The sequence below is a fragment of the Salmo salar genome, chromosome 01, assembly GCF_965601325.2.
Source record: "Salmo salar chromosome 01, fSalSal1, whole genome shotgun sequence".
In the NCBI taxonomy this organism is placed as follows: domain Eukaryota; kingdom Metazoa; phylum Chordata; class Actinopteri; order Salmoniformes; family Salmonidae; genus Salmo; species Salmo salar.
Window position 1 is genome coordinate 184,725,423 of NC_138291.1, and position 20,927 is coordinate 184,746,349.

Sequence of the window (20,927 nt, forward strand, 5' to 3'; positions counted from 1 at the left end):
GGGTGGGAGGTATTACTTGAGTGGGGCTTGGTCTGTCACTGAGTCAATAGCTTAACACGGCCTTAAAATGTGAAGAGGGGGTCCAGGCTCCTAGATGGTTTTGGTGGAGTCCATCATCCCTGTAGAGAATGTGTTTCCAAAAAGTGTAGAAATTGTCTAAGTTGTGGCAGTAGTTTTTAAGCCAGATATGAAGTGCTAAGAGCCTGCTGAACCTTTTCACAGCCGCGACCCAGCAACGGTATAGGACCAGAGATAATCTAGCTATTTAAATAGATATGCTAACCCAGGGGTGTCAATTTCAAATCAGTGCACTGGCCATATTGAAAAATCAACAAATTTGAAGGCCAGACATAGCGTATTTGTTGACAAAACTGCGACCCAAACTGGCCATATTTTTATTACAAAAAATATGGCCCTTAATAAGGTCAAGTTATGTACATAGGATTTTAACATTAAAACAAAATAGATATTTGTCCAGCCTTTGTTGCTATGCTTGTAATTGTGCATAATATGCTTTGACCCTAATCAAAAGTATTTAATAACAAAATAATGTTAAACCTACAGTGAAGTTAACTTAAAACGTTTCTCTTTTTTGCACTGCATGGATCACAGGTGCAGTTGAATGCAGCATTGCCGTTTGGTGCATTCAAAATGTATTTAAGCTGAGTAACCAACCTAAGCTACTGCTCAAATGTCACAGCAATAGGCCTACGTGGTTCTCCTTTGCATGGTGTTTTGTTGTTTTGTTATTCATTGTCAAGCTTTAAAAACCAAAGCCAGACTGCAACATTTTCGTAGCCTAAATAGGACTGTGGCATGAGTCTGTACACCCTCCCTCTGCTGTAAACGGGACACACACAAGCAGTGCAAATGAAGTTGAATTCACCAATGCAAGTGCATCAGGCTGTAATTTCATAAAGTAAATTACTTAACTGTTGACTCACTCTGGCCCCCTCCCAGTTAGGGGGAGTGATGAGCACTACAGCAGTCTCAACTCAATCGCTGGTTAAAAACTTTTCTGCCCCTCCCAAAAGATAGAATTTGTAGATAATTGGCACTCTTCCTGGGACTCACCCACAAACAGGACCAAGCCTGGCCTGTTGAGGAGTGACGGACTCCATCCTTGCTGGATGGGTGCTCTCATCTTATCTACAAACATAGACAGGGCTCTAACTCCCCTAGCTCCACAATGAGAGCCTGCTGCCTGGCCTGCACCCTGTTAGCCAGCCTGCCAGCTTAGTGGAGTCTGCCACTAGCACAGTCAGTGTAGTCAGCTCAGCTGTCCCCATTGAGACTGTGTGCCTTGATCTAGGTTGAGTAAAACAAAACATGGCGGTGTTCGCCTTAGCAATCTCACTGGAATAAAGACCTCCTCCATTCCTGCCATTATTGAAAGAGATTGTGATACCTCACATCTCAAAATTGGGTTACTTAATGTTAGATCCCTCACTTCCAAGGCAGTTATAGTCAATGAACTAATCACTGATCATAATCTTGATGTGATTGGCCTGACTGAAACATGGCTTAAGCCTGATGAATTTACTGTGTTAAATGAGGCCTCACCTCCTGGTTACACTAGTGACCATATCCCCCGCGCATTCCGCAAAGGCAGAGGTGTAGCTAACATTTATGAAAGCAAATTTCAATTTAAATAAAGGAAAAATAAACACATTTTTTTGTCTTTTGAGCTTCTAGTCATGAAATCAATGCAGCCTACTCAATACCTTTTTATAGCTACTGTTTACAGGCCTACTGGGCCATATACAGTGTTCCTCACTGAGTTCCCTGAATTCCTAATTGGACCATGTAGTCATGGCAGATAATATTAATTTTGGTGACTAATATTCACATTCCCCAGACCTACTCCAAAAGGCTTTCGGAGCCATCATCGACTCAGTGAGTTTAATCCAACATGTGTCCGGACCTACTCACTGCCACAGTCATACTCTGGACCTAGTTTTGTCCAATGGAATAAATGTTGTGGATCTTAATATTTTTCCTCAATCCTGGACTAATCGTACCACCATTTTATTACGTTTGCGTCGCAACAGATAATCTGCTCAGACCCCAACCAACGATGATCAAAAGTCATTCTATAAATTCTCAGACAACCTAAAGATTCTTTGATGCCCTTCGACTCCCTCCGCCTACCCAAGGACATCAGAGTACAAAATCAGTTAACCACCTGAGGAACTCAATTTAACCTTGCGCAATACATTAGATGCAGTCGCACCCCTAAAAACCAAAAGCATTTGTCATAAGAAACTAGCTCCCTGGTATACAGAAAATACCCGAGCTCTGAAGCAAGCTTCCAGAAAATTGGAACGGAAATGGTGCCACACCAAACTGAAAGTAATCCGACTAGCTTGGAAAGACAGTACCGTGCAGTAACGAAGAGCCCTCACTGCTGCTCGATCATCCTATTTTTCCAACTTAATTGAGTAAAATAAGAACAATCCAAAATTAATTCGATACTGTCGCAAAGCTAACTAAAAAGCAAGCAAGCATTTCTAATCGACCCGGGTATCCTGGAAGGATATGGACCTCATCCCGTCAGTAGAGGATGCCTGGTTAATTTTTTTTAAATGCCTTCCTCTCCACCTTAAATAACATGCCCCATTCAAGAAATTTAGAACCAGGAACAGATATAGCCCTTGGTTCTCTCCAGACCTGACTGCCCTTAACCAACACAAAACATCCTGTGGCGTTCTGCATTACCGTCAAACAGCCCCCATGATATGCAACTTTTCAGGGAAGTTAAAAACCAATATACACAGGCAGTTAGAAAAGCCAAGGCTAGCTTTTAAGCAGAAATGTGCTTCCTGCAACAAACAAAAAAGTTCTGGGACACTAAAGTCCATGGAGAATACCTCCTCCCAGCTGCCCACTGCACTGAGGATAGGAAACTCACCACCGATAAACCCACTATAATTGAGAATTTCAATAAGCATTTTTCTACAGCTGGCCATGCTTTCCACCTGGCTACCTCTACCGCAGTCAGCAGCACTGCACCCCCCACAGCTACTCGCCCAAGCCTCCCCCATTTCTCCTTCACCCAAATCCATTCAGCTGATACTCTGAAAGAGCTGCAAAATCTGGACCCCTACAAATCAGCCAGGCTAGACAATCTGGACCCTTTCTAAAAATGATCTGCCGAAATTGTTGCAACCCCTATTACTAGCCTGTTCAACCTCTCGTGTCGTCTGAGATTCCCAAAGATTGGAAAGCAGCTGCGGTCATCCCCCTCTTCAAAAGAGGGGACACTCTTGACCCAAACTGCTACAGACCTATATCTATCCTACCCTGCCTTTCTAAAGTAATCGAAAGCCAAGTCAACAAACAGATTACCGACCATTTCGAAACACACCACACCTTCTCCGCTATGCAATCTGGTTTCAGAGCTGGTCATGGGTGCACCTCAGCCACGCTCAAGGTCCTAAACGATATCGTAACCGCCATCGATAAGAAACAATACTGTGCTGCCGTATTCATTGACCTGGCCAAAGCTTTCGACTGTCAATCACCACATTGGCAGACTCAATAGCCTTGGTTTCTCAAATGATTGCCTCGCCTGGTTCACCAACTACTTCTCTGATAGAGTTCAGTGTGTCAAATCGGAGGGCCTGTTGTCCGGGCCTCTGGTAGTCTCTATGGGGGTGCAACAGGGTTCAATTCTTGGGCCAACTCTTTTCTCTGTATACATCAATGATGTCGCTCTTGCTGCTGGTGAGTCTGATCCACCTCTACACAGACGATACCATTCTGTATACTTCTGGCCCTTCTTTGGACATTGTGTTAACAACCCTCCAGACGAGCCTCAATGGCATACAACTCTCCTTCCGTGGCCTCCAACTGCTCTTAAATACAAGTAAAATTAAATGCATGCTCTTCAACCGATCGCTGCCTGCACCTGCCCGCCTGTCCAGCATCAGTACTCTGGATGGCTCTGACTTAGAATATGTGGACAACTACAAATACCTAGGTGTCTGGTTAGACTAAACTCTCCTTCCAGACTCACATCAAACATCTCCAATCCAAAGTTAATTCTAGAATTGGCTTCCTATTTCGATGCAACACATTGATGAAAGATGGTGAAGCCCAAAAAATTGCCCTCGCTGGAAGCCTGTGTTTCAGACATAAGGAAGAGGATGGCTGCAAACTTTCTACTTTTAAACTCAGACAAGACAGAGATGCTTGTTCTAGGTCCCAAGAAACAAAGATCTTCTGTTGAATCTGACAATTAATCTTGATGGTTGTACAGTTGTCTCAAATAAAACTGAAGGAACTCGGCGTTACTCTGGACCCTGATCGCTCTTTTGAAGAACATATCAAGACTGTTTCAAGGACAGCTTTTTTCCATCAACGTAACATTGCAAAAATCAGAAACTTTGTCCAAAAATGCAGAAAAATGTATCCATTCTTTTGTCACTTCCAGGTTAAACTACTGCATTGCTCTACTTTCCAGCTACCCGGATAAAGCACTAAATACATTTCAGTTAGTGCTAAACACAGCTGCTAGAATCTTACTAGAACCAAAACATTTGATCATATTACTCCAGTTCTAACCTCTCCACGCTGGCTTCCTTTTAAGGCAAGGTCTGATTAAGGTTTTACTGCTAACCTACAAAGCATTACATGGGCTTGCTCCTACCCATCTTTACGATTTGGTCCTGCCGTACATACCTACACGTACGCTACGGTCACAAGACGCAGGCCTCCTAACTGTCCCTAGAATTCCTAAGCAAATTGCCAGAGGCAGGGCTTTCTCCTATAGAGCTCCATTTTTTTGGAATGGTCTACCTATCCATGTGAGAGACGCAGACTTGGTCCAAATTTTAAGTCTATTGAAGACTCATCTCTTCAGTAGGTCCTATGATTGAGTAGTCTGGCCCAAGAGAGTGAAGGTGAACGGAAAGGCACTGGAGCTCCTTGCTGTCTCCAGTTCACCTGGCCGTGCTGCTGCTCCAGTTACAACTGTTCTGCCTGTAGCTATGGAATCCTGACCTGTTCACCGGACATGCTACCTGTCCCAGACCTGCTGTTTTCAACTCTCTAGAGACAACAGGAACAGTAGAGATGCTCTGAATGATCAGCTATGAAAAGCCAACTGACATTTACTCCTGAGGTGCTGACCTGTTGCACGCTCGACAACCACTGTGATGATTATTATTATGATTATGATTATTATTATTATTATTATTATTATTATTATTATTATTATTATTATTATTATTATTATTATTATTATTATTAGACCCTGCTGGTCATCTATGAACATCTTGGATATGTTCTGTTACAATCTCCACCCAGCACAGCCAGAAGAGGACTGGCCACCCCTCAGCCTGGTTCCTCTAGGTTTCTTCCTAAGTTCCTGCCGTTCTAGGGAGTTCATTGCCACCGTGCTTCTCCACCTGCATTGCTTGCCGTTTGGGGTTTTAGTCTGGGTTTCTGTACAGCACTTTGAGATAGCAGCTGATGTAAGGGCTTTATAAATACTTTTGATTTCAAATTTCAGATTCGTAAATGTCTATACTGTTTAAGGAGTTTTATACTTGTCTTATGACCATTTTAGCTGTTTCTCAGCAGTTAGTCATTAGTTGCTGTGTTTGTATCAGGAGTTATCAAAACTGCTGTTAAAGATCCTTTTGCAGGCTTTTGTGTTGAGCCCATTTGGGTTCATAGAGACCATGAATAGTAGAATCAGCTGTGGTAGAACTGGGCTTGAACAAAAAAAAAAGAGCATGAACCTGTATTGTGGCCATTGAATTGCATTTACCAAAGTTGACCATCTGATGAACGTACATTTGGTTCTAAATGTTATATTTGGTGATAACTCGCTTTTGTTTACAGGTAATGCAGTACTAGGCCTGCCTTCAGTAAACTATAAGGTACGTTTACATATAAATATTTAATGGGTACATGATTGTGTATTTTCCAGAAGCTTGCGCGATTGTCTTGAGAGCGCAGGGGGAAAAAAAAAAAAATTGTTCAGTTCACTCCATATTGGCTTAAATGGGTTTCTGGTTTTTCACCTCCCTCTAGAAAAATCAGCTGTTAATATTCAATAAATTCGAACTACATCATTTGTTACCATTTGTCATTGATTACTTTTACTGCTGTATAATATGTTGAATAAATCACCTTCCGGTGTAAAAAGCATGGAAATTGAAAACAAAACTAAGTGAGAGAAGGCATGGTCCTGAAGTCTCCCTGCCCCGAAAAAGGAAATTCACATGAGCACCACAATGCCTATTCCACCCATGCTCTATCAAGGTTTTCCAGCACACAGCTATGATGGTCTATTGTACTTCAAACAATTTGTACACAGGTTGCTGAGGTCTCAAACAGCCTAATTCATACTCGTCAGAGGGATAATGGACTTCTCAGGGTTGTGCTATACAAATTGAGAGTGATAGGTATATTAATTTGTAAACCCTTTGGGCGACAGCAGCCCTCACCCACCCTTTGTGTGGCAGCAGCAGTAGCGAGCGAGGCTGCTCCAGATCCTCATCCAGAACCACTATGTAGTTCTGAGACTTTACTGTAGATGTGCCCAGCCTCACAGCCAGAATCTGACTGGCCAGCCCATCCAGCCAGTACAGGTTCCTGCCAACCCAGTCCACAGCTATAGACTCAGACTTCACACCTACAGAAAGAAAGCATTCTGTTAAACATTTAGTAGACAGTAGGGCTGAGACTGTACTTGGTACTAACCCTGTCCTTGGTTAGGGTACTAACCTTTGACCAGAGTGCCTGTGTCCTTGGTGTTGATGGAAGTCCACTTGATGCTCTCCTCCTCCAGACTGACCCAGTATACCCTCTGGTCTCGCCAGTCATAATCCACACAGAACACAGGTGTCTGACTAGTGGAGAGCACTGAAAGGCTGGAGCTATGCAGCCCCAATACCAGCAGCTCAAACTGAACAGATGCCAGCAGGTGAGCCTCATCTACACAAACAAAATACACCATCAATATACCATGACAAAACAAACCATTCTGAATACAATGACAAAACTATATTAAAACAAATCTACATGTGTCTATTAGGTTGAGCCAGCAATGCATGTTAGTTTGTTTCCCCCCTTCATTTCTCCATCAACACTCCATGTTAAATAATCAAATTTGGCACACTGGTTTGGAACTCAATTTCCTAAATGCTCAGATGGCACTGCAATCCGCTGGCTCGTTTTCTCGCTGGAAGGATGTATAGAAAACTAGCATTCTCCCATAGGGATTCTCTAGATGCCATTTGTGACTCTTTTTTGAGTCTTATGTTCCAAATTTAAAAAAAAGTGTTTTTACATTGGTTAAAAGTACACAGAGCTTCAAAATGGCATATCATACACCATAGTTGGAGGAAACAGGAAGTAATGCTGCTTTAAAAAGTTGATATACTTAGAATCCCATTTAGGAGAACAAAAGCATTCAAACATTTGAGACCAACTGGCTCGATTCGGTCTTATGTAGCAACATTAGAAATTGTGTTTTTTTACATTGGATGAGTAGACGCAGAGCTAGAATATGGTATATCATACAATACAGTTGAAGAACAATGGGAAAGTAATTCTGCTTTGAAAGTTGATAAACTTGTAACCTCACATTTGAGAAAATGGCCCTTGAATGTTTGGTACCTACTGAGAGCTCGTCTACACATTCAGCATCGTTCACACCCTTTTAAGCTTAAGCCCCACCCATCTCTAAGGATTCACATGTGAGGCCATGTACTAAACAACCAAAGATGAAGACTAAAAGCTGGTTTATACTAGGAGTGTGCTTGTGAATGTAATCTGGAGTGCCAGAGTGTGCTCTTGGCGTTGGTAAACTCAGAGCGATGTCAGATTGTCCGTTTGTAAATTCAGAGCGTTTCGCTCTTGGAGCGTTCAGAGCACACATTGGACGCTCTGGCCAAGGAGTAGGGTTGAGCCGAGCGTTCTGACCTAACAGCAGTCAAACACCCAAGCTAACTGGCCAACGTTGACTAGCTACTTTCAGACTCAAATGAGAGTACAGCTCACTGACCAGTTCACTCGCCCTAGCAGAGCTGGTTCGGCTGGCAAAAATGTTATTGCGTTTTATTGCCAACGTTTACTGACGCCGGCCATGTTCAATGGGTGTTGAGTGATGGTAAATTCATCAGTTATGCGCTCCATCACACATTATCAAAGGCCATCATGGCTAGTGGGAAGGTTGCTGCTTTTTCCATAGCTAAACCAACTAGGCTCTTAATTTAACAATTGTATTTGTATTTACAGATAACATACAAAGTTTGGAATTACAGCATATGAAAGTTCACAAGTAAAAACAAAGTTGATTACGGCAAGGCGACCGGCAACATAACCGAATACAAACAGTGTAACTATTCCCTCCGCAAGGCAATCAAACAAGCTAAGTGTCAGTATAGAGACAAAGTGGAGTCGCAATTCAACGGCTCAGACACGAGGTATGTGGCAGGGTCTACAGTCAATCAGATTACAAAAAGAAAATCAGCCCCGTCACAGACACCGATGTCTTGCTCCCAGATCAACTAAACTCCTTTGCTCGCTTTTAGGACAATACAGTGCCACTGACACGGCCCACTACCAAAACCAGCAGGCTCTCCTTCACCGCAGCCAGCGTGAGTAAAACATTTAAACTTGTTAACCCTCGCAAGGCTGCCGGCCCAGACGGTATCCCTAGCCGCGTCCTCAGACCAGCTGGCTGGTGTTTACGGACATAATCAATCCCCATCTGCTGTTCCCACATGCTTCAAGAGGGCCACCATTGTTCTTGTTCCCAAGAACGCTAAGGTAACTGAGCTAAAAAACTATCGCACTAACTTCCATCATCATGAAGTGCTTTGAGAGACAAGTCAAGGACCATATCACCTCCACCCTACCTGACACCCTAGACCCACTCCAATTCGCTTACCGCCCCAATAGGTCCAGACGAAGCAATCACACTGCCCTAACCCATCTGGACAAGAGGAATACCTATGTAAGAATGCTGTTCATCAATTACAGCTCAGCATTCAACACCATAGTACCCTCCAAACTCGTCATTAAGCTAGAGACCCTGGGTCTGGATCCCACCCTGTGCAACTGGGTCCTGGACTGATGGGCCAGGTGGTGAGGGTAGGTAACATCTACAACCCGCTGATCCTCAACACTGGGGGCCCACAAGGGTGCGATCTCAGCCCTCTCCTGTACTCCCTGTTCACCCATGACTGCGTGGCCATGCACGCCTCCAACTCAATCATCAAGTCTGCAGACGACACTCCAGTGGTAAGCTTGATTACCAACAACGATGAGACGGCCTACAGGGAGGAGGTGAGGGCCCTCGGAGTGTGGCGTCAGGAAAATAACCTCACTCAACGTCAACAAAACAAAGGAGATGATTGTGACTTCAGGAAACAGCAGAGGGAGCAACAGTACCTCTTCCACCTCAGGAGTAACTGATTTTGTTGCACTGCTTTGCTTTATCTTGTTCTCAACTGGCATTCCTGGTTAAATAAGTGAAATTTTAAAAATTAAAGACTGAAGAAATTTGGCTTGTCACCAAAAAAAAACTTTTACAGATGCACAATCGAGGACATTGTGTCGGGCTGTATCACCGTCTGGTACAGCAGCTGCTCCGCCCATAACCGGAAGGCTCTCCAGAGGGTAGTGAGGTCTGCACAATGCATCACCGGGGCAAACTACCTGCCCTCCAGGACACCTACACCACCTGATGTCACAACAAGGCTAAAAAGATCATCAAGGACAACCACCCGAGCCACTTCCTTTTCACCCAGCTATCATCCAGTGGGTGAGGTCAGTACAGGTGCATCAAAGTGGGGACTGAGAGACTGAAAAACAGCTTCCATCTCAAGGCCATCAGACTGTTAAACAGCCATCACTAACATTGAGTGGCTGCTGCCAACATACTGACTCACTCTAACCACGAATGAAAAATTGGATGTAATAAATGTGTCAGTCACTTTAAACAGTGCCACTTTATATAATGTTTACAAACCCTACATTACTCGTCTCATATGTATTTACTGTACTCTATACCATCTACTGCATCTTGCCTATACCACACGGCCTTCGCTCATCATATATTTATATGTACATATTCTTATTAATCCCTTTACACTTGTGTGTATAAGGTAGTTGTGAAATTGTTAGATTAGTTGTTAGATATTACTGCACGGTCGGAACTAGAAGCACAAGCATTTCGCTATACTTGCATCAACATCTGCTAACCATGTGTATGTGACCAATAAAATTTGATTTGTCATGCAGTAAGACAATGGTAGAAAACAGTCAAATCTATATGAAAATGGCTAAAAAGTGACAAATTTGAAGTTTTGGAATTTGCCTAGCCAAAGTCCAGACCTAATCCCAATTGTGACCTGTTTCAGAAAACTAGGCATATGTCGCAAGTCACGACTTCACAGGACCATTTTAACGTGTTGTAGACCACAGTGAAATACTTACAATACCTTAACAATACAAATATTATTCGCTTCTTAGAGCCATTTGCTTGACTAGTTATAGCTTAATGTTAGCTAGCTAATATTGAACCTGGCTGGTTAGCTACCTGCAGATTCAAGCAGGGTAGTAAGGTCATGAGTTGGGATTATGGTTCATTGTTTACCTAGCTAGCTATCTACAGTTGAAGTCGGAAGTCTACATACACTTAGGTTGGAGTCATTAAAACTATTTTTTCAACCACTCCATTTCTTGTTAACTAACTATAGTTTTGGCAAGTCAGTTAGGACATCTACTACTCTAAGTAATATTCCAGCAATTTTTTTAGACAGATTATTTCACTTATAATTCACTGTATCACAATTCCAGTGGGTCAGAAGTTTACATACACTAAGTTGACTGTGCCTTTAAACAGCTTGGAAAATTCCAGCAAATGTCATGGCTTTAGAAGCTTCTGATTGGCTAATTGACATCATTTGAATCAATTGGAGGTGTACCTGTGGATGTATTTCAAGGCCTACTTTCAAACTGTCTCTTTGCTTGACATCATGGGAAAATCAAAAGAAATCAGCCAAGACCTCAGAAAAACAATTGTGGACCTTCACAAGTCTGGTTCATCCTTGGGAGCAATTTCCAAACACCTGAAGGTACCATGTTCAGCTGTACAAACAATAGTACGCAAGTATAAACACCATGGGACCACGCAGCCAGGAAGGAGTCGCATCTGTCTCCTAGAGATAAACGTACTTTGGTGCGAAGTGTAAATCAATCCCAGAACAAAAGCAAAGGACCTTGTAAGATGCTGGAGGAAACAGGTACAAAATTATCTATATCCACAGTAAAACAAGTCCTATATCAACATAACCTGAAAGGCCGCTCATCAAGGAAGAAGCCACTGCTCCAAATCCTCCATAAAAAAAAGCCAGACTGTTTGCAATTGCACCTGGGGATGAAGATGACTTGGAGAAATGTCCTCTGGTGTGATTAAACAAAAATAGAACTGTTGGCCATAATGACCATCGTTATGTTTGGAGGAAAAAGGGGGATGCTTGCAAGCTGATAAACACCATCCCAACCGTGAAGCACGGGGGTGGCAGCATCATGTTGTGGGGGTGCTTTGCTGCAGGAGGGACTGGTGCACTTCACAAAATAGACAGAATCATGAAGATGGAAAATGATGCTGATATATTGAAGCAACATCTCAAGACATCAGTCAGGAAGTTAAAGCTTGGTCTCAAATGGGTCTTCCAAATAGACATTGTCCCCCAAACATACATCCAAAGTTGTGGCAAAATGGCTTAAGGACAACCAAGTCAAGGTATTAGAGTTGCCATCACAAAGACCTGACCTCAATCCTGTGGGCAGAACTGAAAAAGTGTGTGAGCAAGGAGGCCTACAAACCTGACTCAGTCACACCAGCTCTGTCAGGAGGAATGGGCCAAAATTTACCCAACTTATTGTGTGAAGGTTGTGGAAGGCTTCCTAAAATATTTGACCCAAGTTAAACAATTTAAAGGCAATGCTACCAAATACTAATTTAGTGCATGTAGATTTGATTATTTTAACTTGACCCACTAGGAATGTGATGAAAGAAATAGAAGCTGAAATAATCACTTATTCTGAAATTTCACATTCTTAAAATAAAGTGGGGATCCTAACTGACCTAAGACAGGGAATTTTTACTAGGTTTAAATGTCAGGAATTGTGAAAAACTGAGTTTAATTCATTTGGCTAAGGTGTATGTAAACTTCCGACTTCAACTGTACATGTCTTAGACTCGTCCGAGTGTGCCAGAGCGCAGAATAACAATTTACGAATACTCAAAACGCTTTCAATATGGCCGGTGTCAGTAAACCTTCACAAAAAAAAGCATAATTAAGTTGCCAGCAGCACAGTCACCAAGCTCTGGATAACATGAAAACAGCCTAACCAGCTCTGCTAGGGTGAGTAAAATGATCAGTGGGGTGTTCTCATTTGTCTGGAAGTGGATAGCAAGCTAGCTAATGTTAGACAGGGTGCTTGACTGCCATTGTTTGGATTTTTCGTTATTTAGCCCTCCGAAAAGGCTCACCAGGAAGCACACAATGTCATGACTGGTGTTTTGTCCTTAATTTTATTTTAAATCAAATGACCACAGGTCATAAACCTGAAATACAACAAATAATGACTATATTATTCAAATAATCTAATCATAATGTAAATAATGAAAATCAAATAAGCCTGCAACACCATCAAAGATGTGGCGAATCTGGCTTAAAACAGCACCGACTACATCACCCAGAATGCCCAGAGGAGCATGCGCAAAGTGACTCTGCCGTCACAGGTTGTTATGGACGCTGTCACAGGACACAGAACCCATGCCACCACATGCCTCGTCTAAAGGATTTACACACGCACAAACGCAACATAATGCGGCACTCCAGCATGGATCACCGAACCAAACCACCGCCACCAGAAACCAGCAGAGTGCTCCGAACAATCAACACAATGCAAATGGCTGATAATAATAGCCTAATGCTATATAGCATCTGGGTCGCTGAACTACCGCACCCAGCGAGCTACAAGTTACTCCCGGCCAACTAACACCGACAGTGAGGTAAACGTTCAGTGCACAAACATATAAGTGACTTAAAACATTAATGCTAGACAGTAGTTCGCAGTTACATACCAACGGGCTGTGTGCTCCTGATGATTGTCTGCGCTAAGTGATTACCAGGTGCTGTAATTTAAGTCTCGTGAAGCTGCGCATGCGCACATAACGTAACATATTTGAGCATCTAAGAAACTTAAGAAATCACTCGTTCCCCATTTAATTGAACAGACCCATTTGCATCCATCCATCCATATCTTTTTCTTTTCCTGAGTGAGCTAGAAGTCTCAGCCATTGTGAAGTCAGAGCTTTCGGATCAACCCTACTCCTCGGCCAGAGCGTCCAGTGTTTGCTCTGAACACTCCGAGAGCGAAACGCTCTGAATTTACCAACAGATAATCTGACAGCACAGTTGCAGTCACCAACGTGCTGGGAAACAGCCTAACCAGCTCTGCTAGGGAGAGTAATGTTCAGGGAGCTGTTCTCTCATTTGTGTCTGGAAGTAGCTAGCAAGTTAGCTTGGGCGCTTCCCTGGATTATTATTATCATCAAAACATATACTAAAACAGGAATATATATATAAACAAGAGTACATAAACCTAACAGACAGGGGTATTACATAGATACAATTTCAATTTGCATTGCATAGCTTTGTTTTTACACTTACTGATAATTAAAATATTATTTTGAAATTCTTAAAACAATGTGAAGAGGGGTTTGTTCTCCACACACTATTTATGGATAAAGAATTTGCCATGAAAAATATGCAAATTAACAATGAAAGTTAAAAATCAGGTTCCATATAATTTGGATGAAGTTAATTATCAGCGTCTTCCAAATTGATGTTAATAGTAGTTTATTTTAAAATAAAATCGAATTCACTGCAAAATCTGACATGGGAACAGTCAAAATAAAATGGCCAAGCTGGGTCACAACCACAAAATACACATGTTATCCATAGCCATTTTGATCCATGTATAAAGGTCTTTACGAGGGTGCTTGACTGCAGTTAGTACAGAACATTCAAATCAACCCTTAAAGAGCTGGGTGGGTTTAAAGCTTAAGAGGGTGTGAACGATGCTGAATGGGTGAAGACAAAGGGCTCTCCAGCAGTATTACCAAAACATTCAAACGCCATTTTCTCTATAGTGAGTTTACAACTGTCAAAGCAGAAATACTTTTCCCATTGTTCCTTAACTGCTGTATATATAGCATTTTGTAGCTCAGTCTACTTTTATTCAACGTAAAAAATACACACTTTAAAATTCTGCAACATAAGACTGATTTGAGCCAGTCGGTCACATTTCTCCTTTGCCAAGATAATCCATCCACCTGACAGGTGTTGCATATGAAGCTGATTTAAAAACCTTGATTATTACACTGGGGAACCTTGTGCTGGGACAATAAAAGGCCACTAAAATGCTTAGTTGTCACATCAAGTTGAGGCTTACAATTGGTATGCTGAATGCAGAAATGTCCACCAGAACTGTTGCCAGAGAATTGAACTTTACTTTACCATAAGCCACCTTCTACATTGTTTTAGAGACCTGCATACTCAGATATGTCACCCATTGAGCATGTTTGGGATGCTCTGGATCGACATGTACGACAGCGTGTTCCAGGTCCTGCCAATATCAAGCAACTTCCCACAGCCATTGAAGAGTGAGAACATTCCACAGGCCACAATCAATTGCCTGATCAACCATATGCGAAGGAGATGTGTAGCGCTGCATGAGGCAAATGGCATTCACACGAGATACTGACTGGTTTTCTGATCCACGCCCCTACCTTAAGGTATCTGTGACCAACAGATGCATATTTGTATTCCAGGTCATGTGAAATCCATAGACTAGGGCCTAATGAATTTCCTCATCAACTGTAACCCAGTAAAATCTTTAAATTGTTTCATTAATAATTTTTGTTCAGTGTACAAAAGTTAGCCTTCAATAGTGAACATACAAGCAATATTCTGGCTACTGTCGGTAGGCCGATATATCTTTTGGCATGACATACTATAGAAACATAAAATGTATGCTGTTAATGCAGTGCAATTCTTAGAGTAATGATTTGTTAAATTCTATTAAACAGCTTCATAATAACTAAAGGTGGCAGCAGGTAGCCTAGCGATGAGAGCATTGGGTCAGTAACCTTAAAGGTTACTTGTTTGAATCCACGAGCCGAAACATTTGTTGACGTGCCCTTGAGCAACGCACTAACCCTAATTGCTCCAGGTTTGCCGTTAACGACAGACCCTGGCTGTGACCAAGGGTGTCTCACGGAGAGTTGGGAAAAACACATTTTCAATTCACACATGCATGTTAATACACACGTACACAATAGGACAAATATAAGAACCCAACTAATTATTAATTTATTATAAAAATAACCTATAAAATGAATAGCAACAGAGATAGCATGCAACAGAGATAGCATGACCAACAGTCTGTTAATATCTGAATTTATTTATTTTTTATTTTCACTTTTATTTAACCAGGTAGGCTAGTTGAGAACAAGTTCTCATTTACAACTGCGACCTGGCCAAGATGAAGCAAAGCAGTGTGACAAACAGAGTTACACATGGAATAAACAACCGTACAGTCAAACACAATAGGAAAAAAAGTCTATATACAGTGTGTGCAAACAGCATGAGGTGGTAAGGCAATAGGCCATAGTAGAAAAGTAATTACAATTTAGCAGATTAACACTGGAGTGATAGATGAGCAGATGATGGTGTGTGAGTAGTGATACTGATGTGCAAAAGAGCAGCAAAGTAAATAATAACAATATGGGGATGAGGTAGGTAGATTGGGTGGGCCATTTACAGATGGACTGTAAATAGAGAGGAAGCAGGGTGACCCATAGGCCCTGCAGCGAGGAAGCAGGGTGACCCATAGGCCCTGCAGCGAGGAAGCAGGGTGACCCATAGGCCCTGCAGCGAGGAAGCAGGGTGACCCATAGGCCCTGCAGCGAGGAAGCAGGGTGACCCATAGGCCCTGCAGCGAGGAAGCAGGGTGACCCATAGGCCCTGCAGCGAGGAAGCAGGGTGACCCATAGGCCCTGCAGCGAGGAAGCAGGGTGACCCATAGGCCCTGCAGCGAGGAAGCAGGGTGACCCATAGGCCCTGCAGCGAGGAAGCAGGGTGACCCATAGGCCCTGCAGCGAGGAAGCAGGGTGACCCATAGGCCCTGCAGCGAGGAAGCAGGGTGACCCATAGGCCCTGCAGCGAGGAAGCAGGGTGACCCATAGGCCCTGCAGCGAGGAAGCAGGGTGACCCATAGGCCCTGCAGCGAGGAAGCAGGGTGACCCATAGGCCCTGCAGCGAGGAAGCAGGGTGACCCATAGGCCCTGCAGCGAGGAAGCAGGGTGACCCATAGGCCCTGCAGCGAGGAAGCAGGGTGACCCATAGGCCCTGCAGCGAGGAAGCAGGGTGACCCATAGGCCCTGCAGCGAGGAAGCAGGGTGACCCATAGGCCCTGCAGCGAGGAAGCAGGGTGACCCATAGGCCCTGCAGCGAGGAAGCAGGGTGACCCATAGGCCCTGCAGCGAGGAAGCAGGGTGACCCATAGGCCCTGCAGCGAGGAAGCAGGGTGACCCATAGGCCCTGCAGCGAGGAAGCAGGGTGACCCATAGGCCCTGCAGCGAGGAAGCAGGGTGACCCATAGGCCCTGCAGCGAGGAAGCAGGGTGACCCATAGGCCCTGCAGCGAGGAAGCAGGGTGACCCATAGGCCCTGCAGCGAGGAAGCAGGGTGACCCATAGGCCCTGCAGCGAGGAAGCAGGGTGACCCATAGGCCCTGCAGCGAGGAAGCAGGGTGACCCATAGGCCCTGCAGCGAGGAAGCAGGGTGACCCATAGGCCCTGCAGCGAGGAAGCAGGGTGACCCATAGGCCCTGCAGCGAGGAAGCAGGGTGACCCATAGGCCCTGCAGCGAGGAAGCAGGGTGACCCATAGGCCCTGCAGCGAGGAAGCAGGGTGACCCATAGGCCCTGCAGCGAGGAAGCAGGGTGACCCATAGGCCCTGCAGCGAGGAAGCAGGGTGACCCATAGGCCCTGCAGCGAGGAAGCAGGGTGACCCATAGGCCCTGCAGCGAGGAAGCAGGGTGACCCATAGGCCCTGCAGCGAGGAAGCAGGGTGACCCATAGGCCCTGCAGCGAGGAAGCAGGGTGACCCATAGGCCCTGCAGCGAGGAAGCAGGGTGACCCATAGGCCCTGCAGCGAGGAAGCAGGGTGACCCATAGGCCCTGCAGCGAGGAAGCAGGGTGACCCATAGGCCCTGCAGCGAGGAAGCAGGGTGACCCATAGGCCCTGCAGCGAGGAAGCAGGGTGACCCATAGGCCCTGCAGCGAGGAAGCAGGGTGACCCATAGGCCCTGCAGCGAGGAAGCAGGGTGACCCATAGGCCCTGCAGCGAGGAAGCAGGGTGACCCATAGGCCCTGCAGCGAGGAAGCAGGGTGACCCATAGGCCCTGCAGCGAGGAAGCAGGGTGACCCATAGGCCCTGCAGCGAGGAAGCAGGGTGACCCATAGGCCCTGCAGCGAGGAAGCAGGGTGACCCATAGGCCCTGCAGCGAGGAAGCAGGGTGACCCATAGGCCCTGCAGCGAGGAAGCATGGTGACCCATAGGCCCTGCAGCGAGGAAGCATGGTGACCCATAGGCCCTGCAGCGAGGAAGCATGGTGACCCATAGGCCCTGCAGCGAGGAAGCATGGTGACCCATAGGCCCTGCAGCGAGGAAGCATGGTGACCCATAGGCCCTGCAGCGAGGAAGCATGGTGACCCATAGGCCCTGCAGCGAGGAAGCATGGTGACCCATAGGCCCTGCAGCGAGGAAGCATGGTGACCCATAGGCCCTGCAGCGAGGAAGCATGGTGACCCATAGGCCCTGCAGCGAGGAAGCATGGTGACCCATAGGCCCTGCAGCGAGGAAGCATGGTGACCCATAGGCCCTGCAGCGAGGAAGCATGGTGACCCATAGGCCCTGCAGCGAGGAAGCATGGTGACCCATAGGCCCTGCAGCGAGGAAGCATGGTGACCCATAGGCCCTGCAGCGAGGAAGCATGGTGACCCATAGGCCCTGCAGCGAGGAAGCATGGTGACCCATAGGCCCTGCAGCGAGGAAGCATGGTGACCCATAGGCCCTGCAGCGAGGAAGCATGGTGACCCATAGGCCCTGCAGCGAGGAAGCATGGTGACCCATAGGCCCTGCAGCGAGGAAGCATGGTGACCCATAGGCCCTGCAGCGAGGAAGCATGGTGACCCATAGGCCCTGCAGCGAGGAAGCATGGTGACCCATAGGCCCTGCAGCGAGGAAGCATGGTGACCCATAGGCCCTGCAGCGAGGAAGCATGGTGACCCATAGGCCCTGCAGCGAGGAAGCATGGTGACCCATAGGCCCTGCAGCGAGGAAGCATGGTGACCCATAGGCCCTGCAGCGAGGAAGCATGGTGACCCATAGGCCCTGCAGAGAGGAAGCATGGTGACCCATAGGCCCTGCAGAGAGGAAGCATGGTGACCCATAGGCCCTGCAGAGAGGAAGCATGGTGACCCATAGGCCCTGCAGAGAGGAAGCATGGTGACCCATAGGCCCTGCAGAGAGGAAGCATGGTGACCCAGAGTTTTACCCAACCAGGTCATGTGATCAGGAAAAACAGGTATGAATTTTGCCACACCACATTCAGGCTCTGTGGTGCTACCTCCACTTTAAATACTATAACTTATAAATATCTAAAGAGCATTACATAACAGTCTTTAGACAAAATATAAGACACCATTACTCCATAGTTTATAACTTGTTTTACTTACCTAATTAAATAAAAATAACAGGAATATTAACCATGTATTGCTTCAAAATATGTTAAAACGCTGTCAACTACCTTGTCCATTTCCCATCTGAGTTGGTTTATGTATTAGGCTAGGTTAAATGTAGGGTTAGGGAGTGGTTTCGCAGACAGATTTCACCTAGTCCCAGACTAGAAATTACTTTGGCTGGATATTTTCCATTGATCTTGCTTTTTAGTCCAAGACAAGGCTTAATCTGTGTCTGGGAAAACCTCCATAATGTTTGAGTGGAATGATGTCTTATATGAAAAAATATATGTTTACATTACCAGGTACATTAACAGGGTAAACCTACTCTAAGAGTATGTATTAGGCTGTTAGAAGGTTTGAATCCTAATCATCCCATCCAGTGTGAGGACATCTGTTGTGGAGGTACAGTAGATTACTGAAGCTTCAGTACTTATGCTGAAAAGCCTAGTTTCTGCATAGGTCAAAATAGCTTTTGCATTTCCTGTCTTTTCTGGTTTCAGACAAAAGCAAATATTTCACTGAAACAATTTTTGTATTAATTAGGTTCAAGCAAAGACACGTTTAGAGTACCTTGGGTCTTGCAGCTGCGACCATTTGGTTCCAGCAGATATCCATGGTGACAGCGACACAGGAAGGAGCTGTGGGTGTTAAGGCAGGTGTGGCTGCAGACGGGTGGTAGAACCTCGTTACACTCGTCAACATCCACACAGGACAGACCATTAGCCTGGAGCCGGAAGCCTGCAGCACAGATGCACCTCTGTAGGAGACAGAAGGACCACATGTCACAGCCACACTTCTGTAGGCCAACACGTTGGGGTTTGTTTTAGCTCACCGGTCCATGGGGGCTTAGGGCTTGTGGCCTTGTCTAGGGCATGTAGCTAGGGTTAAGGTGTGTTTTGTGGCATGGCCTAAGGCATGTAGCTAGGGCGTGGCGGGGGTTATCGTTGGGCTGTGGGTGTGAAAGATTCAGCAGGCTACAGGCATTACACACCTGGCTAAAATATTCCTGTAGCTCTGTTGGAATAACTTTCATAGATCACTGACACCTTCTGGAAACTGAAGATGCTCTACATTGACTTAAGCCCAACTCATAAATAGCCCACATTAACATATGTAGGCTAAGAAACAAGGTTCATGAAATTGATAACTTGCTAATAACAGATGATTCATATTCTGACCATCTGAAATGCACTTAGATAATACCGTTGATACAGTAGCAATACATGGTTATAACATCTACTGAAAAGAAATGCCAACGGGGGTGGTGTTGCGGTCTATATTCAGAACCACATTCCTATAAAGTTGAGGATCTCATGTTAAACTGTTAAGTAATAAGGCTACTGGTTTACCTGCAGCACCTAAAGACCATTCTGGTGGGAAGCTGCTATAGACCAAGTGTTATCAGCCAGTATCTGGATAACATGTGAAATGCTTGATATGTTATCACAGGTGTGATTTTGGATTGGAGATGTTTGATATGAGTCTGGAAGGGGAGTTTACAGTCTAACCAGACACCTAGGTATTTGTAGTTGTCCATGTATTCTAGGTCAGAACTGTCCAGAGTAGTGATGCTAGTCGGGCGGGAGGGTGCGGGCAGCGAACGGTTGAAAAGCATGCATTTGGTTTTGCAAGCATTTAAGAGCAGTTGGAGGCCACAGAAGGAGAGTTGTATGGCATTGAAGCTCGTTTGGAGGTTAGTTAAAACCTCTTGGGGATCGGTGCCCGGTAATGGGATTCATTGTCAAGAGACCATGGCGGGAAATTCAAAACTGCAAGAATCTAATAATTTAAATTTCTCAAACAATCAACTATTTCTCACCATTTGAAAGATAAACATCTCCTAAATCCAACCACATTGTCCGATTTCAAAGAGGCTTTACGGCGAAAGCATAAAGTTAGGAGAGTACATTGAAAATAGCTGTGTGTAATGTTTTGTCAATTCAAAGACAGGAGTCACCAAAAGCTAAAACCAGCTAAAATTATGCACTAACCTTTGACAATCTTCCTCAGATGACACTCCTAGGACATTATGTTATACAATACATGCATTTTTTGTTCCATAAAGTTCATATTTATAT

General features: G+C 44.9%; 1 protein-coding gene across 1 annotated transcript in view; it reads right to left on the reverse strand.

Moving 5' to 3' along the window:
* LOC145850292 (low-density lipoprotein receptor-related protein 2-like) overlaps positions 1 to 20,927 on the reverse strand; it is a 58,960-nt gene that overhangs the window by 28,835 nt on the left and 9,198 nt on the right. The window contains exons 9-11 of the mRNA XM_045694267.2: positions 19,420 to 19,606; positions 6,739 to 6,948; positions 6,463 to 6,646 (exon numbers count right to left, since the gene is read on the reverse strand). Of these exons, the coding sequence (XP_045550223.2) occupies positions 6,463 to 6,646; positions 6,739 to 6,948; positions 19,420 to 19,606 (581 nt within the window). The remainder of the gene's footprint in view (positions 1 to 6,462; positions 6,647 to 6,738; positions 6,949 to 19,419; positions 19,607 to 20,927) is intronic.